The 12707-nt window shown below is 33.8% G+C and overlaps 2 protein-coding genes across 2 annotated transcripts; one reads left to right on the top strand and one right to left on the bottom strand.

Annotated features, from left to right (window-relative positions):
* Positions 1 to 237: 237 nt before the first annotated feature.
* LOC105953174 (PAP/OAS1 substrate-binding domain superfamily) lies at positions 238 to 6045 on the bottom strand. The gene is made up of 9 exons (XM_012976807.2): positions 4918 to 6045; positions 3831 to 4016; positions 3601 to 3693; positions 2900 to 3082; positions 2715 to 2817; positions 2441 to 2626; positions 1454 to 2352; positions 1028 to 1359; positions 238 to 918 (listed from the first exon to the last, which is right to left on the bottom strand). The coding sequence occupies exons 1-9, from the start codon at positions 5110 to 5112 to the stop codon at positions 855 to 857; spliced, it is 2241 nt and encodes a 746-aa protein (XP_012832261.2). The 5' UTR covers positions 5113 to 6045; the 3' UTR covers positions 238 to 854.
* Positions 6046 to 7872: 1827 nt separating this feature from the next.
* On the top strand, positions 7873 to 10850 carry NPU (ATP-dependent helicase/deoxyribonuclease subunit B). Its single transcript, XM_012976809.2, has 9 exons — positions 7873 to 8217; positions 8322 to 8384; positions 8469 to 8524; positions 8830 to 8923; positions 9233 to 9293; positions 9692 to 9773; positions 9950 to 10005; positions 10185 to 10248; positions 10339 to 10850. Exons 1-9 carry the CDS (start codon positions 8083 to 8085, stop codon positions 10400 to 10402), a joined length of 675 nt encoding a protein of 224 aa, XP_012832263.1. The 5' UTR covers positions 7873 to 8082; the 3' UTR covers positions 10403 to 10850.
* The last annotated feature ends 1857 nt before the right edge of the window (positions 10851 to 12707 follow it).

Below are 12707 nucleotides of genomic sequence, written 5' to 3'. Positions count from 1 at the left end.
ATGGACAAAGGGATTGTATTAAAAAAATAAAAAAAAATAATAATAATAATTACCAGATTTCGTATGCAAATTTTGGAATTTCAATCGTTACCATTTTAATATGAATTAATTGGCATTATTTTAATCGGTGTCATTATTTTCTACAGGTTGTGGAGTCACTTTTGTTGCTCGGACCCAAATCACAAATGAAGTTTGCATTTGTAAAATATACAAAAAAATGATGCAACAGATAAAATATAGCAACAATACAATATGTCATCATCGACACTATAAATAGCAATTTGTTTCTAAATTTTCATCACGATGACAACGACTGGCCACCAATAATGTACACGAACAATATACAATTAAATTAAATAATTTTCAGAAATGAAATACTACAATTTTTTGCAAGAGAAAATTCAAATTGCAACTATCATTAAGCAACAAGAGAATATTCATTCTCTTTACATTACATTTGACATCTTCAACATCATTTATCATGACTAAGCTACACAACTTTATCATCGTTCTAACAAAAAAAAGAAAAAACGAAAAACAAAAATTCGGTCAAGAATGTAACATCCTATGCAAATCTCACATTCATCCTATGCTCTGCCAAACGAGGACAAAGTTGCCACAATATGCAGATACAACAACACAAAACCTCTTTGAAGTTAAATCAGTTTCGAAAAAAAAAATATATTATAAGTTTCGAGTATTTTTTTTCATAAGCAGCTGAGAAGCCACAGAAGCAGAAGCCGCCTCGGGCTTTTACTGGTTCAGAAGAAAATCCGTTTTTGTTCGTCTTCACTCTTCATTCACGAGTGACTAAATAACAACAGTCTTGTAATAAAGTTACCGCTTTTCAGAATTCAGACAGGCAATGGTGGGAAATCTTCCTCATCCTTCAGTATGTACGAAGACCTCAACGAAATCCTACATGTTCAGACCACGCAAATTGCTCAACCAAAGTCGGGTTTTGTTTTTTTGTATGTTAAATATTTATTCAGGGGATTCTCTTTTTTTTTTTTTTTTGTGTGTTTACCTATCCTGCTCCCTGCTAAAAGGAGGCTGTGGCCTTTGCATGCCTGAGAATGTTCTAGGCGAAGAAGAGGCGGGCCCGCTGTTTTCCAGTCCACATTCATCTATATCCGCCTCTGGTTGTACGTACAAGCCATTCCCATTATGAGGAGAAAACGACATCACATCGTTCTCGATAGGGACTTGATTTTGTTGTGATACTTCATTGTTGCTTCTGTCGAGCATATTCCCCTCCATAAATATCATGCTCCGCCCGTCCATATGTGGGGCCCTCGTTGCTGCTACCTGATTCCTTCCATTCATCGACGAAGACCTATAACCTAGTGGAGGTTGATTCTGCAAAATAATAAATATAAAAATAAAACGCTAAACTAATGACAACAGCTTAAAAAGAAATTAAGACAGCACCGTAGGTCCATAAATAGCGTACCATGTTTGGAAAATAAGTTCCTGTTCCTCTGGCTTTCGACGCGTCATCCCACCCAAATGTGACACCTGGCATTAACACAGGTGGCGGCACGGGGTACAATGCCGGTGGAATTGGAAGGAAGCCATTATGGAGCCGATGAGAAAACCCGTTATGTTTATAATGCGAGAGAGGGGCAATACCGTCCAGAAAAATGTTGCCTTGAAACGGGACAGTTGTTGGCAATGGAGGAGGCATGGGCAGAGAATGAATACCTAATCCGTGCTCATAGCACCATCTGCCGTACTGTAAGAACTTCAAGTAAGTCTCGTAATCACCAGTCAGATCTGACAACGAGCTCGGTGATTCAGTTGTCTCTCTCCTATTTGCCGACGAGCCTTGCCCTGGATTTGTTTGATTTGTAGCCCAAAATACATCCTTGTTTTTATCTTTATCAACGAATCCTTCATCGGATTCAGACAAGACAAAAGAAGAAGAATCGATCTTGTCTGAATTTGCATTGCGATTACGCAATCTGGATTCGGCGAAATAGAGGTGCGGCGCAAAAAAGGGCTTCGCAGCTGGAGTATCTGATATTTTCAGGGCAGCAAGATCGAGTGGCTCTCTACTTGGAGCATCCGGTACTTTTTTTTCCGCCCCGTTGAGTAATTCAAAGTTTTCGACTTTGTGCAGCCAACTCTCTGGAACAGGTGCAGTAGGGACTGGGATGGCACTGTTGTAAATAATCGCAGGGTCGAGGTCGAAATCGTGAATATCGTGCCTCAGTCCATCTCCATGCCTAGCTATGGTGTTTGAGAAGAACTTGTGGAGCTCGACCGAAATCGAGTCATCTGACTGCACAAGTATTCGTGCCAGTTTTCTTGCCCCGTAAGAGAATGCACTACGTATGCGATAGAAGTTCCCTAAAACAGAACAAAACAACCACTAAATTTGAATGCCAAAACTTTAATGAACAGGAAATTAAAAAAAAGGAAAAAAAAAAGGTTGTACCTTTGCTAATACTACGTCCGAGATTATTGCTTTCTTTTAGAGGATCGACTATGTTGAGATGCTTCGTCTGAAACCCTCGCGAGTTTTTGTCGTTGCCTCTACAAGGAACTGAAAACATGCCAACGCAAGAACTTAAGAAATCACTGCTTAGCAGTAAATCTCCGTCGCTATCTTCTGGCATCTCAGCTGAAAAATATTATAATAAACATTTAGATTTCACAATCATAATAACATCTTAATTATGAGATTCCAAATCAAGAATGGTGCTTTTTACCAATAATAGCCGGCAATGAAGAGAGTCGAATAGGGCCGTTTAAGCTGATACAGTAGGTATCCCAATCGAATTTGCTGAAGTAGTCCAGAAATTTATATAAAACCTACAAATGAAAAGATTTCGTCGTTAGGTTTATTTTGTCGAAGCAATTTGAAGAAATGGAAATTTTATTTATTTAAACTCACAGCTAAAGGACCGTCTAATGTTGAGTGAAAATGATGGAAAATGTACAACACGAGTGTCTCCAACGCATAGGTGGAAATCAAGCCATGGTGGGCGCCGAGAATACGGCTTTCGTAATAGCACCATGCCTTGATTAGTATAATGCTGCGCTTAAACAGATGATCTCTGCCTATAACGCGGTCAACCTAAAACATAAATTAACAAAAGAAATAATAAAATATTATTTTACGAAACATCCAGTTCATGCAAGAGGTGAAAAAATAAAATTAGGAAGCATATTGCATTGTAGAGATAGATGTCGCATCAAGTTAATACTTCATCGTTAGAATGGGAAATATTTATACAAAAAGTTTATGCAAGTGTGAATAAGTAACACTAAACTAGAGTTTCCGTAAAAACAACATAAATTAGAATATATATGTACCATAATAGTGCATTGATCGACCAACAAGAACGAAAAATATTAGAGTGGATACGGTAAATCATATAGTAATTGCATGGCAAAAAAGCTACGTACAATTTTCACGTAGGTTAAATATAAATTAATTAATATAACATAATTTCACTACTCGAAGAAAAATTAAACCACAAAAGTCAGATATATCATGCTTCAACAAATAGAGTATCACCGCATTAATAAAAAAACAAAAAATAACAGGATGCAACATAATCATATGAATAATTAGTTTAGAATAAAAGTTACCTGCTCGAGAAAGCATAAAGTACAAAGACCCCCAATTTGATTAAATGATACATCAACAACAATATCTTGAATGATACATTTCACTAGCTTAACCTGCCACATACATAAGAACCCTGTCTCAGTAAAAAAATCATAAACTTGCGCAAAATTTCAAACGGTACGTGCAAAAAACCTTTAAACAAACAATTACTACATTTCTTTAATCATTAATAACAACGATGATTGATTACCTCAGCACGAATAAGCTGGACATCCTTTACAACAAACTCAGCACCCATGTTTCTCTCTTCTTCTTCGAGTACTGATTTCATATCGTCGGCCAATGTATCTTCGAAATTTGCACCACCAAAGGCAGTCAAATCAATGTCTCCATCCGGAAGATAAGTTTTCAGTGGCACCGACCCATACGGGATTACCTGCAAAAAGTTTTAAACATTTACTTCAACAAATATTAAGGTACCTTAATCGGATAAAGAAAGGCAGATACAACAAGCATCGGATACTTCTTAGGTTCTTACATGAATATACATATGCTCATGGATCAAGAATTTAACTGTGGGACAAGAAACATTAAAAAACATGACACAAACGAACATCATAAATAACGAAAGTACAAAGATCACAAGGCAATATGTTCTATACATTGTTTCAATTAGACCACATCTCTTTAATAGATCAGCCGTGTAACTCGCAATAGCAGCAGAGACAAATCAAAGAAGATAGATAAACAATAAATAAACATACGCCAAAGATACGAATTTAGAAGAGCCTTAAAACAGACAAGGATGTACCATATCATATTAATGACACCTTTCCCCGATTACCTCGATAACAAATTCACGTATCCAGATCAAAGACGCGTGGACAAATTCGACGGAGCATTTAAAAAAAATATTAAATGCAACTTGAAAATCGATTTACTTCCTAAATATCAAACATCCCACATTACTCGCATCTTTTACACGCGTCGAAAAAAACAACCTTTCATCTCGTTGTACGGACATTCTTCCATTTGGACGATGTCCGTCATTTAATCAAACACATTTAATTGATCAAAAAATAATTTACCATAAAGATATCATTGCATTCGAAGCAAATGATATCCATGCATGCAATGAAAACATAAAAAACTAGCTACTTGCAGACTAAAAATGACAAAAAAACACTGATCTGTGCTACAGATAAACTAAGAGACACAGTCTCCAATCTCAAATAAATCATCAACCCACTGTACACATAGAATCTGCAGATATAATTAATTAATCAAGGAGAGTAAATCTGATTAAAAAAAAAGAGATGAAAGCAGAGGATTATCACCTCAGCGCCAAGAAAATTCCTGATTAATCTCTGAATGTAATAAATGACCGCCTTTCTCTTCTCTTCCGATACAGGGGTGGGTTGAACCTTCCGGATTATTTCAAGGGTCGCTCTGTCAGCGGCGGCCCAATTTTCCGTTCCAATCCCAAATGGGTTTGGCTCCGCCGTTGCACCGCCCTCCGGAAGATCACCCATTTTAATTTATTTATTACCGAATAAAAAAAAACCAGTTAACTTAATCCTTTTTTTTACACTTCAATTATTCATACACAGAATAACTAAAAAATAAACATCACGGACTAATAACACCATTCATCAGAAAACACGGAATTAGATTGGAAAAAAAAATCCTAACAAAAAAAACGCAGAGAAAGATGCTATCTTTTTCCTCACTTTGCGCTAAAATGGGAAAAAGGGATAGGGCAAAAGGCGAAAGAACAAATTGAGGGAGTTTTTTCGAAGAGTTTAAGGAAAAACAGGAGTGATGAGTTAGAACAGGTGTTTATGATTATAATTTATTCGTGTTGGTTTTAGGTTTGAAGCAGGAACAAAAAAAAAACCAGCATAAATACGCAAAATCTGTGAATTCCCGGTTGGATTTTGTGTGTATAATTGAGTATCGAATGACATAAATATACCCCTACCAACTGCAGATCATTGTTATACAATTACAGCAAATTTCATGAATTTTTTGACCGCCGATTACGCTGCTCTTATTCTCTTTTCCTCTTTTCTTTTCTACGTCATAAATTTTTAAATTATCGCAATTTTACTGTTTTTACTAACCCTAGTTAAAAAAAGGGGCCCCGGCTTTTTTCACCTACCATACTAATAAATTCCCTCCTTCAATCGCATTAATCTATTCTTTATATTTTGCTTATCTTCAACTTTTATTATTTATTTATTTGGATATTCTTTTTTCTTTTTTCCAAGGATAAAAAAGATGATAAGGGATGAATAAATGACGTCATGGTCTTATTTGTAAAATTGTACAGTTGCGTGTGTATACTATACTGTAAGGATTTTTTGGTTCACACTTGTCAAAATAAGATGAAATTATTTAGCCCTTTTGTTTGAATGTCTCCAGCAAGTGTTGGTGGTTGGCTTTTATTCATCTTTATTATTAGTAAAAATAAATAAAAACTATGCTACGATAATTAGGTTGAATACTTAAATTGGTGATAGTACTTTCACAAGGGAAAAAGACCAAATTGACTTTGACTTCTTTTGGACAACTTTTTTAGATTCAATTTCGATGGTAGAATTTGGAAAGAGATTTCAAATCACTATTAAATAATTATAATAAAAAACTCAAAATGGAGAAATGTTATGATTTAAAATTCGTTGCAAATTAGATTCATTATAGTATGGTATCTAGATTCGTCACGATTAAATAAGAGACAGTGATTTGAAATTCGTCTCAAATTGGATTCACGACGTAGAAGTTTTTTGGTTACGACAAAGTTCTATTAACTTATCGTTAAACAAAACTTAAACCAAATAATTTGTCGAAGTTCACATGCAAATTAAAGCACTATAGAATTATCAATGTATATTTTTCGGTCGATCCTCAACTTGGAATCAAGTTGATTATGAAATGGAAATAAAAAAAAAAATCTAAAAATGGTATGAATTTTTTAGTGAATGTGGTAAAGTGGGATGTATTTAGGAAGATAAAGTGATATGTATATAGGTGAATATACCTAAAGGTAAAAAGGAGAAAATATAAGAAATTTTGCGTGAATATGTTGTATTATAATACAAAGTGTATGCATCTTATTCCACTTTGGGTGTGCTATAATATACTTATAGGCCACATCACTAAGGCACAAATTTTAGGCAAGGTCTTTTAAGCCCAATAATTAATGGGCCACATTATTAATTATGGGCCCTTTATTAAAGAAGATTTACGAAATGAAATTATATGCCACCATCTACATTTGGTATAATCTGCATTTTGGTTACTTTTGGAGCGTGTTTGGCTGAGCTCAAAATATATTAAAATGAACTTATAAGATGTTTTAGAGTTTATAAGTTTTTTTTAAGTGTTTGGTAATTTTTTGAAAAAAAATCTTAATTTTTTTTAAACAATCTTCTGGAGAGCAAATAAGATGTTTTAAATAAATACATATACCCCACATTTTTATTTAAAATCTTATAATGAGTAAAAATAGGAAATAAACTTATCATCCAAACACTCTAAAAAATTAATCCTAAAAATAAGATGTAATAACTTATCAGCTCTTAAAACATCTTATCTGACGTAAGAGCTTGTTAACTGTTTAAAATAAATTTAGCCGAACACCGTCTTAATCTAACTATTTAAGTAGTTGATTAAGAAGATTTGAAATGAGACAATTTGATTATTCACACTCTTTTGCTTCATTAATTCGATCACTCAAACATATTAACCTTTTCTTTTCATTTCGTTCGAACTATACTTTTCATTTTGTAAAATTAAAAGAAAACACAATAATATATTATATTTCTCATTTTACAAAAAAATACATTAAGCTTTTCATTTTATAGAATAATTATTTTAAAATTAAAACAAGAATTTTTGACTTGATAGGGGTAACTTAGTCTTTTTCAGTTTTCTATTCAAGGGGGTTATGTGCTAATTTCATACCATAAGGGGGTTATGTGAAAAATTTCAAAACCACAAGGGGGTTATGTGCCTAATTTCATACCATAAGGGGGTCATGTGCAAAATGTCAAAACCACAAGGGGATTATGTGCCTAAATTCATACCATAAGGGGGTCATGTGCAAAATGTCCAAACCACAAGGGGGTTAAGTGCTATTTACCCTTCAATATATCGATGAAAATTACATCAACAAGTCTTGAAATACTAAAGTGCGTACAATAATAAGATGGTATTTGCAAAAGGGTTTCGAAAATAGAATCTGAATTTATAATCCGTATTTAGTGTTTGCAAAATCAATTTTTAATTTTGTTTGTTTTAGAATAAGTACACTTCCATTTTCCAATTGAAAGAAGTGAGGGGCAATAACGGGATTCCAGTAGGATATTGCTCTGACGTTAGTGTTTTTGGTCTGGTAAACGCGCTCGAAGACCAAAAGTCAATTAGGATGATGGTCAATTGGAAATGTTTTAACAAGTTCATACATCCGAGCTACTAGCCATCGGCGACTGAGCGAATTCATGGAGGGAAGCTACAGAACTACCACTCTAATGGTGGCGGTGCTTCTGCTGGTACTGAGTTCGTTATTACCGAGTTCGCTCGCTTATCGACCCGGAGACATCGTTCCCATGAGCCGCATGGGGCAATATCATTCTGTAATCGTCTCTCTCTTACATATGAATTTGGTGTTTGATCCTTTAATTGTTTCAATTATCAATTGATCCGTTTTTATTTTCATGTAAATTTGGAAAAATTGCAGACGAGGACCGTTTGGCATGATATGATCGGCAGGCATTGCCCAATCTTCGCTGTTAATCGCGAGGTCATTTAATTTAGGGTTTAGGGTTATTTTGATTTTAGGAATCCTTGTTTCCAATACTAATTTCCGGTTCATTTTGGTGTACAGTCATTGATTCCGATACCGAAACCCACTGGATATACTGGATCAGATCCCTACAAAATGTAGTGTTCCTCTCGTTTTATTGTTTGGTTTTAGAATTGTTATGATATCAATTATCAAATAGTTTGAATGTGCCTGAATAAAACTGTCATCTGAAAGAGATATTTAGCAAATGAATCTTTGTTCTATTAATTGACGAAGCTTGTTTTGGGGGAAAACTGCTGGCCAGTGCAATAATGATGTTTCCGTAGTTTTGGACCAAGAATTTCTTGGTGGATACCAATTATGTGCCTTTCCTGTTCTCATCTTGATATTTATAGTACTTTGATGAATCATTATAATTATACCTAGAATGGTTGGGGTGCAGATCATTTCAAGTTGGACAAGAAAAGTTCTATATTCCTTGGCTTTTTGTGATCAACAGGAAGAGTACTGAGGTCCCAATGATTGAGATACATTTGGTAAGTTCCGGTTTTGACAGTAATGTTGTTCATATGTTGTGAGTTCTAAATTCAATGCCCTTTATATGGTTTTTATTGGATATTGGAGAGGGGAGCATGACGGGGTTGAAAATGCTTAGCTTAAGTATTAAATGATGTTATGTTATGTTTTATATTATGGCTCCAATTCTTTGTCGAATCCTGAGATTTTCAGAGTTATTATGTTTTAGTCTAGCTCAGTGACTGATGAGCTAGAGTATATTAACATTTATTTATGAGATGATATAGGTTGGTTTTTTATGCTAATGGAGTTTTATGCTTCTTTTCCAGAGGTACTCGGGTGCTGATTTGCTTGGTGTCACTGCAAAAGTTGTAGATATGCCCAATAACTGTATGACATTCTTTATAACATAGATTCTTTATTACTGAAATTTAAACCTTTGAAATATCCCTGTTGAGATTGATTATTCTTGTAACTTATAAATGTAAACATGCAAGGACTACTATAATTCTGGAATCCTCATTTTTTAGAAATTCTATATTCTTGCGCCGTATCCCTGTTGATGACATATTTTGTCGTTTGTTTCTAATCATAATTTCCTACGTTACTTCAAATCCTTACCTAAAATACATGGTGACAAAATATGTCCTGTGTCAGTTGTATCCAAAAGTTTTGATGTGCTACATCCGGGCCTCACTCACATCTAGCCTGATTTAGAGTGTCTGCTATTCTTAGGATTGTGGGTCATGCCTTTCGAGTTTTTCTCATCGTTTCTTTGTATCAAACAGATGTAGAACTTCATCCAGATATCCGTAAACAATTTTGGGATCAAGAACAATGGCCAAAGCATATTCTTGTCAGATACACATGGTAAGTTTCTATCTCTGTCTTTTGGCTATTTTCCAGAACTTTATTGTTTATAGTTTGGATAAGTGAACTGTACTCTTGTTTGTAGTATCCATGATAGTTAAAGGTTTTTTTTACGACTGATTTGTTGTTGCTACTATGTATAACATTTTACAACATGTATTTCTTCTTACTAACAGGGAGGAACAGTCAGAAATAGATGTGGTTTCTGGATTTTACGTTCTCTTTGGATCAGGTGATTTATATTCCCTTTGAAATAATTAATGAACTGACAAGACACTCACATTAAGATTTTTCGCTGCATTTTGTTTTTTTGTTAATTCCTTTGATGAGCATTTACCGTTGCATTTTTTGTATAAGTGGAATTTGATATCATATTTCTAATATATGTTTTTCAATTGTGTTCATAACCAGGGTTAACACTGTCCTTCGTTCTCGCAATGTATGTTTTACAGTCATCTCGAGACAAATTGGCAAAGTATTACTTCTATCCAACATAACTCATGCTTAATAATCTAGCTAGTTATTATTCAATCATTAATGAAATATGTATGTTGCTACTTTTCAGGTTTGTGAAGGAGACAGTTGCTGACAGCAGCATGTCTGCTGGAGGTGTTGCCAAAGTCGAATGATCCTTTCTTGAAAAATAAGGTGATATTTTCATGTTTGTGCAACTTGCCAATTAGCATGCAAAAGAATCGGTGTTGGCACTGGGTGACTTGGGAACTGGAAGAAATGTGTCATTTTGAAGCTGCCTAGGGTTGCTGCTAAAGGCAATGTGGACTAAATTTCACATTTTCTTTCCTCATATATAGTATAGATAAAGTGAGTTAATCGGTGTTTAAAGAATGTCAGTTCATGTTTCCTAGACCTATTTTTGGGTGATTTCCCATTTAAACTATATTCTTCTCTTTCTCGTCGTGCTGAATTCTCTATTCATTCGTTCTACTAATTTAGTGTTAGTTCAAATAGTTGTTGCTTACATGATACATGTGTTAAAAACCCTTGTCTCTGTATCAGGTTATTTGTGTGAAAAAGTATTTAAAAAGATATGGAGTATAAATGGACATCTCTTGACAACTTGATGCTGCAATTAATTTATTTTTTTGTTGCTAATAATTCGGTGTTCAAATGAATAGGCAAACCTTCCTTATATAAGAGATAAGATGGACGGTCAAGATGAAAGCCCATAAAATAAATAAATCTTTTGGGCCCAACTCCTCACAGTTCATCATTCGGGACCAAAATTAATATATAAGAAAAACTTTTAGCACGTAAATAACTCCACACAAGTACATGTAGATAATCCAGTACTATGTTTATTATATATATATATATATATTTATTGAGTATTCATTCCCCTAACCCATACTCTCGTGCTCTTCTTTAATCTTTTTTGCTTTTACATTTCGAGTTAGACAATGTCTAGTGTGTTGAATTAAAATGGAAATATCTTTTGTTTTTTAATTGCTTCAGCCTTCATTGAAAAAGATTAATTAGTGATGACCCACTATGATTATTAATTAGTGGAATTTAATTAAGAACAATATCTTGTTGGATGTGTGTGATGGTAATTGGGGTACTACAGGTTAATCAGGTCCCCACTATACATACACAATACTCTACAATTATACAATGAATGTAAATGATGAACTTATAATTAATTAAGTTCAACTTAATTAATTAATAAAATTTTATAATTATTTAACTTAATTAGTAACTTCAACTTATGTCCGAGTTGAAGGACTCTAGTAGGGCACAAGGGTATTAGTAGGGCTAGGGGGAGACAACGGTCTTTTACAGATGCTACACGAGTGTATCATAGAACAAATCGGAGATTATTCATCGTCTGTAATAATTCAACTCCAGCCCAGGTATGGGATCTCATAATTTAATTAGCACTTCAAATTTCACTAATTAATAATCAGATAGCTAGTATATAAGTTAAAGATGGACAGAATAAATAATAGAAAAGCCCTTGCAATTATAAGCAGCAAATTAAAAAAACTGATCACAAATTTAATTTGGCCATTAAAAGAAATTAAAGGTCATCTAAGTACACCAAGTTGATGGTTTAATTATAAGGATAAATTAAGCAAAAACAATAAAAGGGATATTAATATGGGAATGATGAACAGTGAAGCTCCTGACTGCATGTGGTGAATGCCTAATTGGTTTACTAAAGTATCTTTGCACGACCGATAATTAATCGATAACTAGAGTTTGGATTAGCGATTTTAATGTGTGGATATCATCATTATTGTTCGACTCTTCACACAACCCATAAAGCACACTTCAATTGTTTTAGCCCTTCACAAGTACTTAAGGATGTTTTTATTAAAGTTGCTATGCTAGTGAACATATTTTATTTTCCGGAATAAACAAATTTCTCTTGCACAGTAATTAAAGAATGTTTGATTTAAGTACTTAAACATATTAATATATACTACCCAACCTCAATATATATAATGGTGATTGAGCAAAATATCTCTTGTACATATATTCCTAGCTCTGACAAATCTTCCTTAATATATGTAAGCAAAAACCTGTTGCTTGATTTATAACAAGTATAAAATACAGTCAACTAGTGCTAATTTACGAGTAACACCTTCAACAACAAATCGTGCTCGATCTAAAGCAAAAACTTTTTTCGTACGAGAATGTTTAAATTAAAGTGAAGCACACATAAGATATTATTTAATTAGCTTGTACAAGTAGAAATAATTAAAAAGATGTAGCAATTTTCCCAAATTGTTCGAAAATGAACCACCTTATAAGCCTTCGCATGGATTCTAAATAAGTCATTATCCCTTTAATTAGCTTAAAAAAAACCTAATTAAGTTATTAAGAAAAAACAGTGTTCTTGATCAGTTATATATTATTATTATTATTTTTTTTGGTTTAGATTATTTTGTAATGCAGAGAGTGAAGCAGTGA

Source organism: Erythranthe guttata, chromosome 10 (assembly GCF_056151865.1).
Source record: "Erythranthe guttata isolate IM_541 chromosome 10, IM_541, whole genome shotgun sequence".
NCBI classification, from domain to species: domain Eukaryota; kingdom Viridiplantae; phylum Streptophyta; class Magnoliopsida; order Lamiales; family Phrymaceae; genus Erythranthe; species Erythranthe guttata.
The sequence above is the reverse complement of the archived record's forward strand: the minus strand, read 5'-3'. Positions and strand labels throughout refer to the sequence as shown.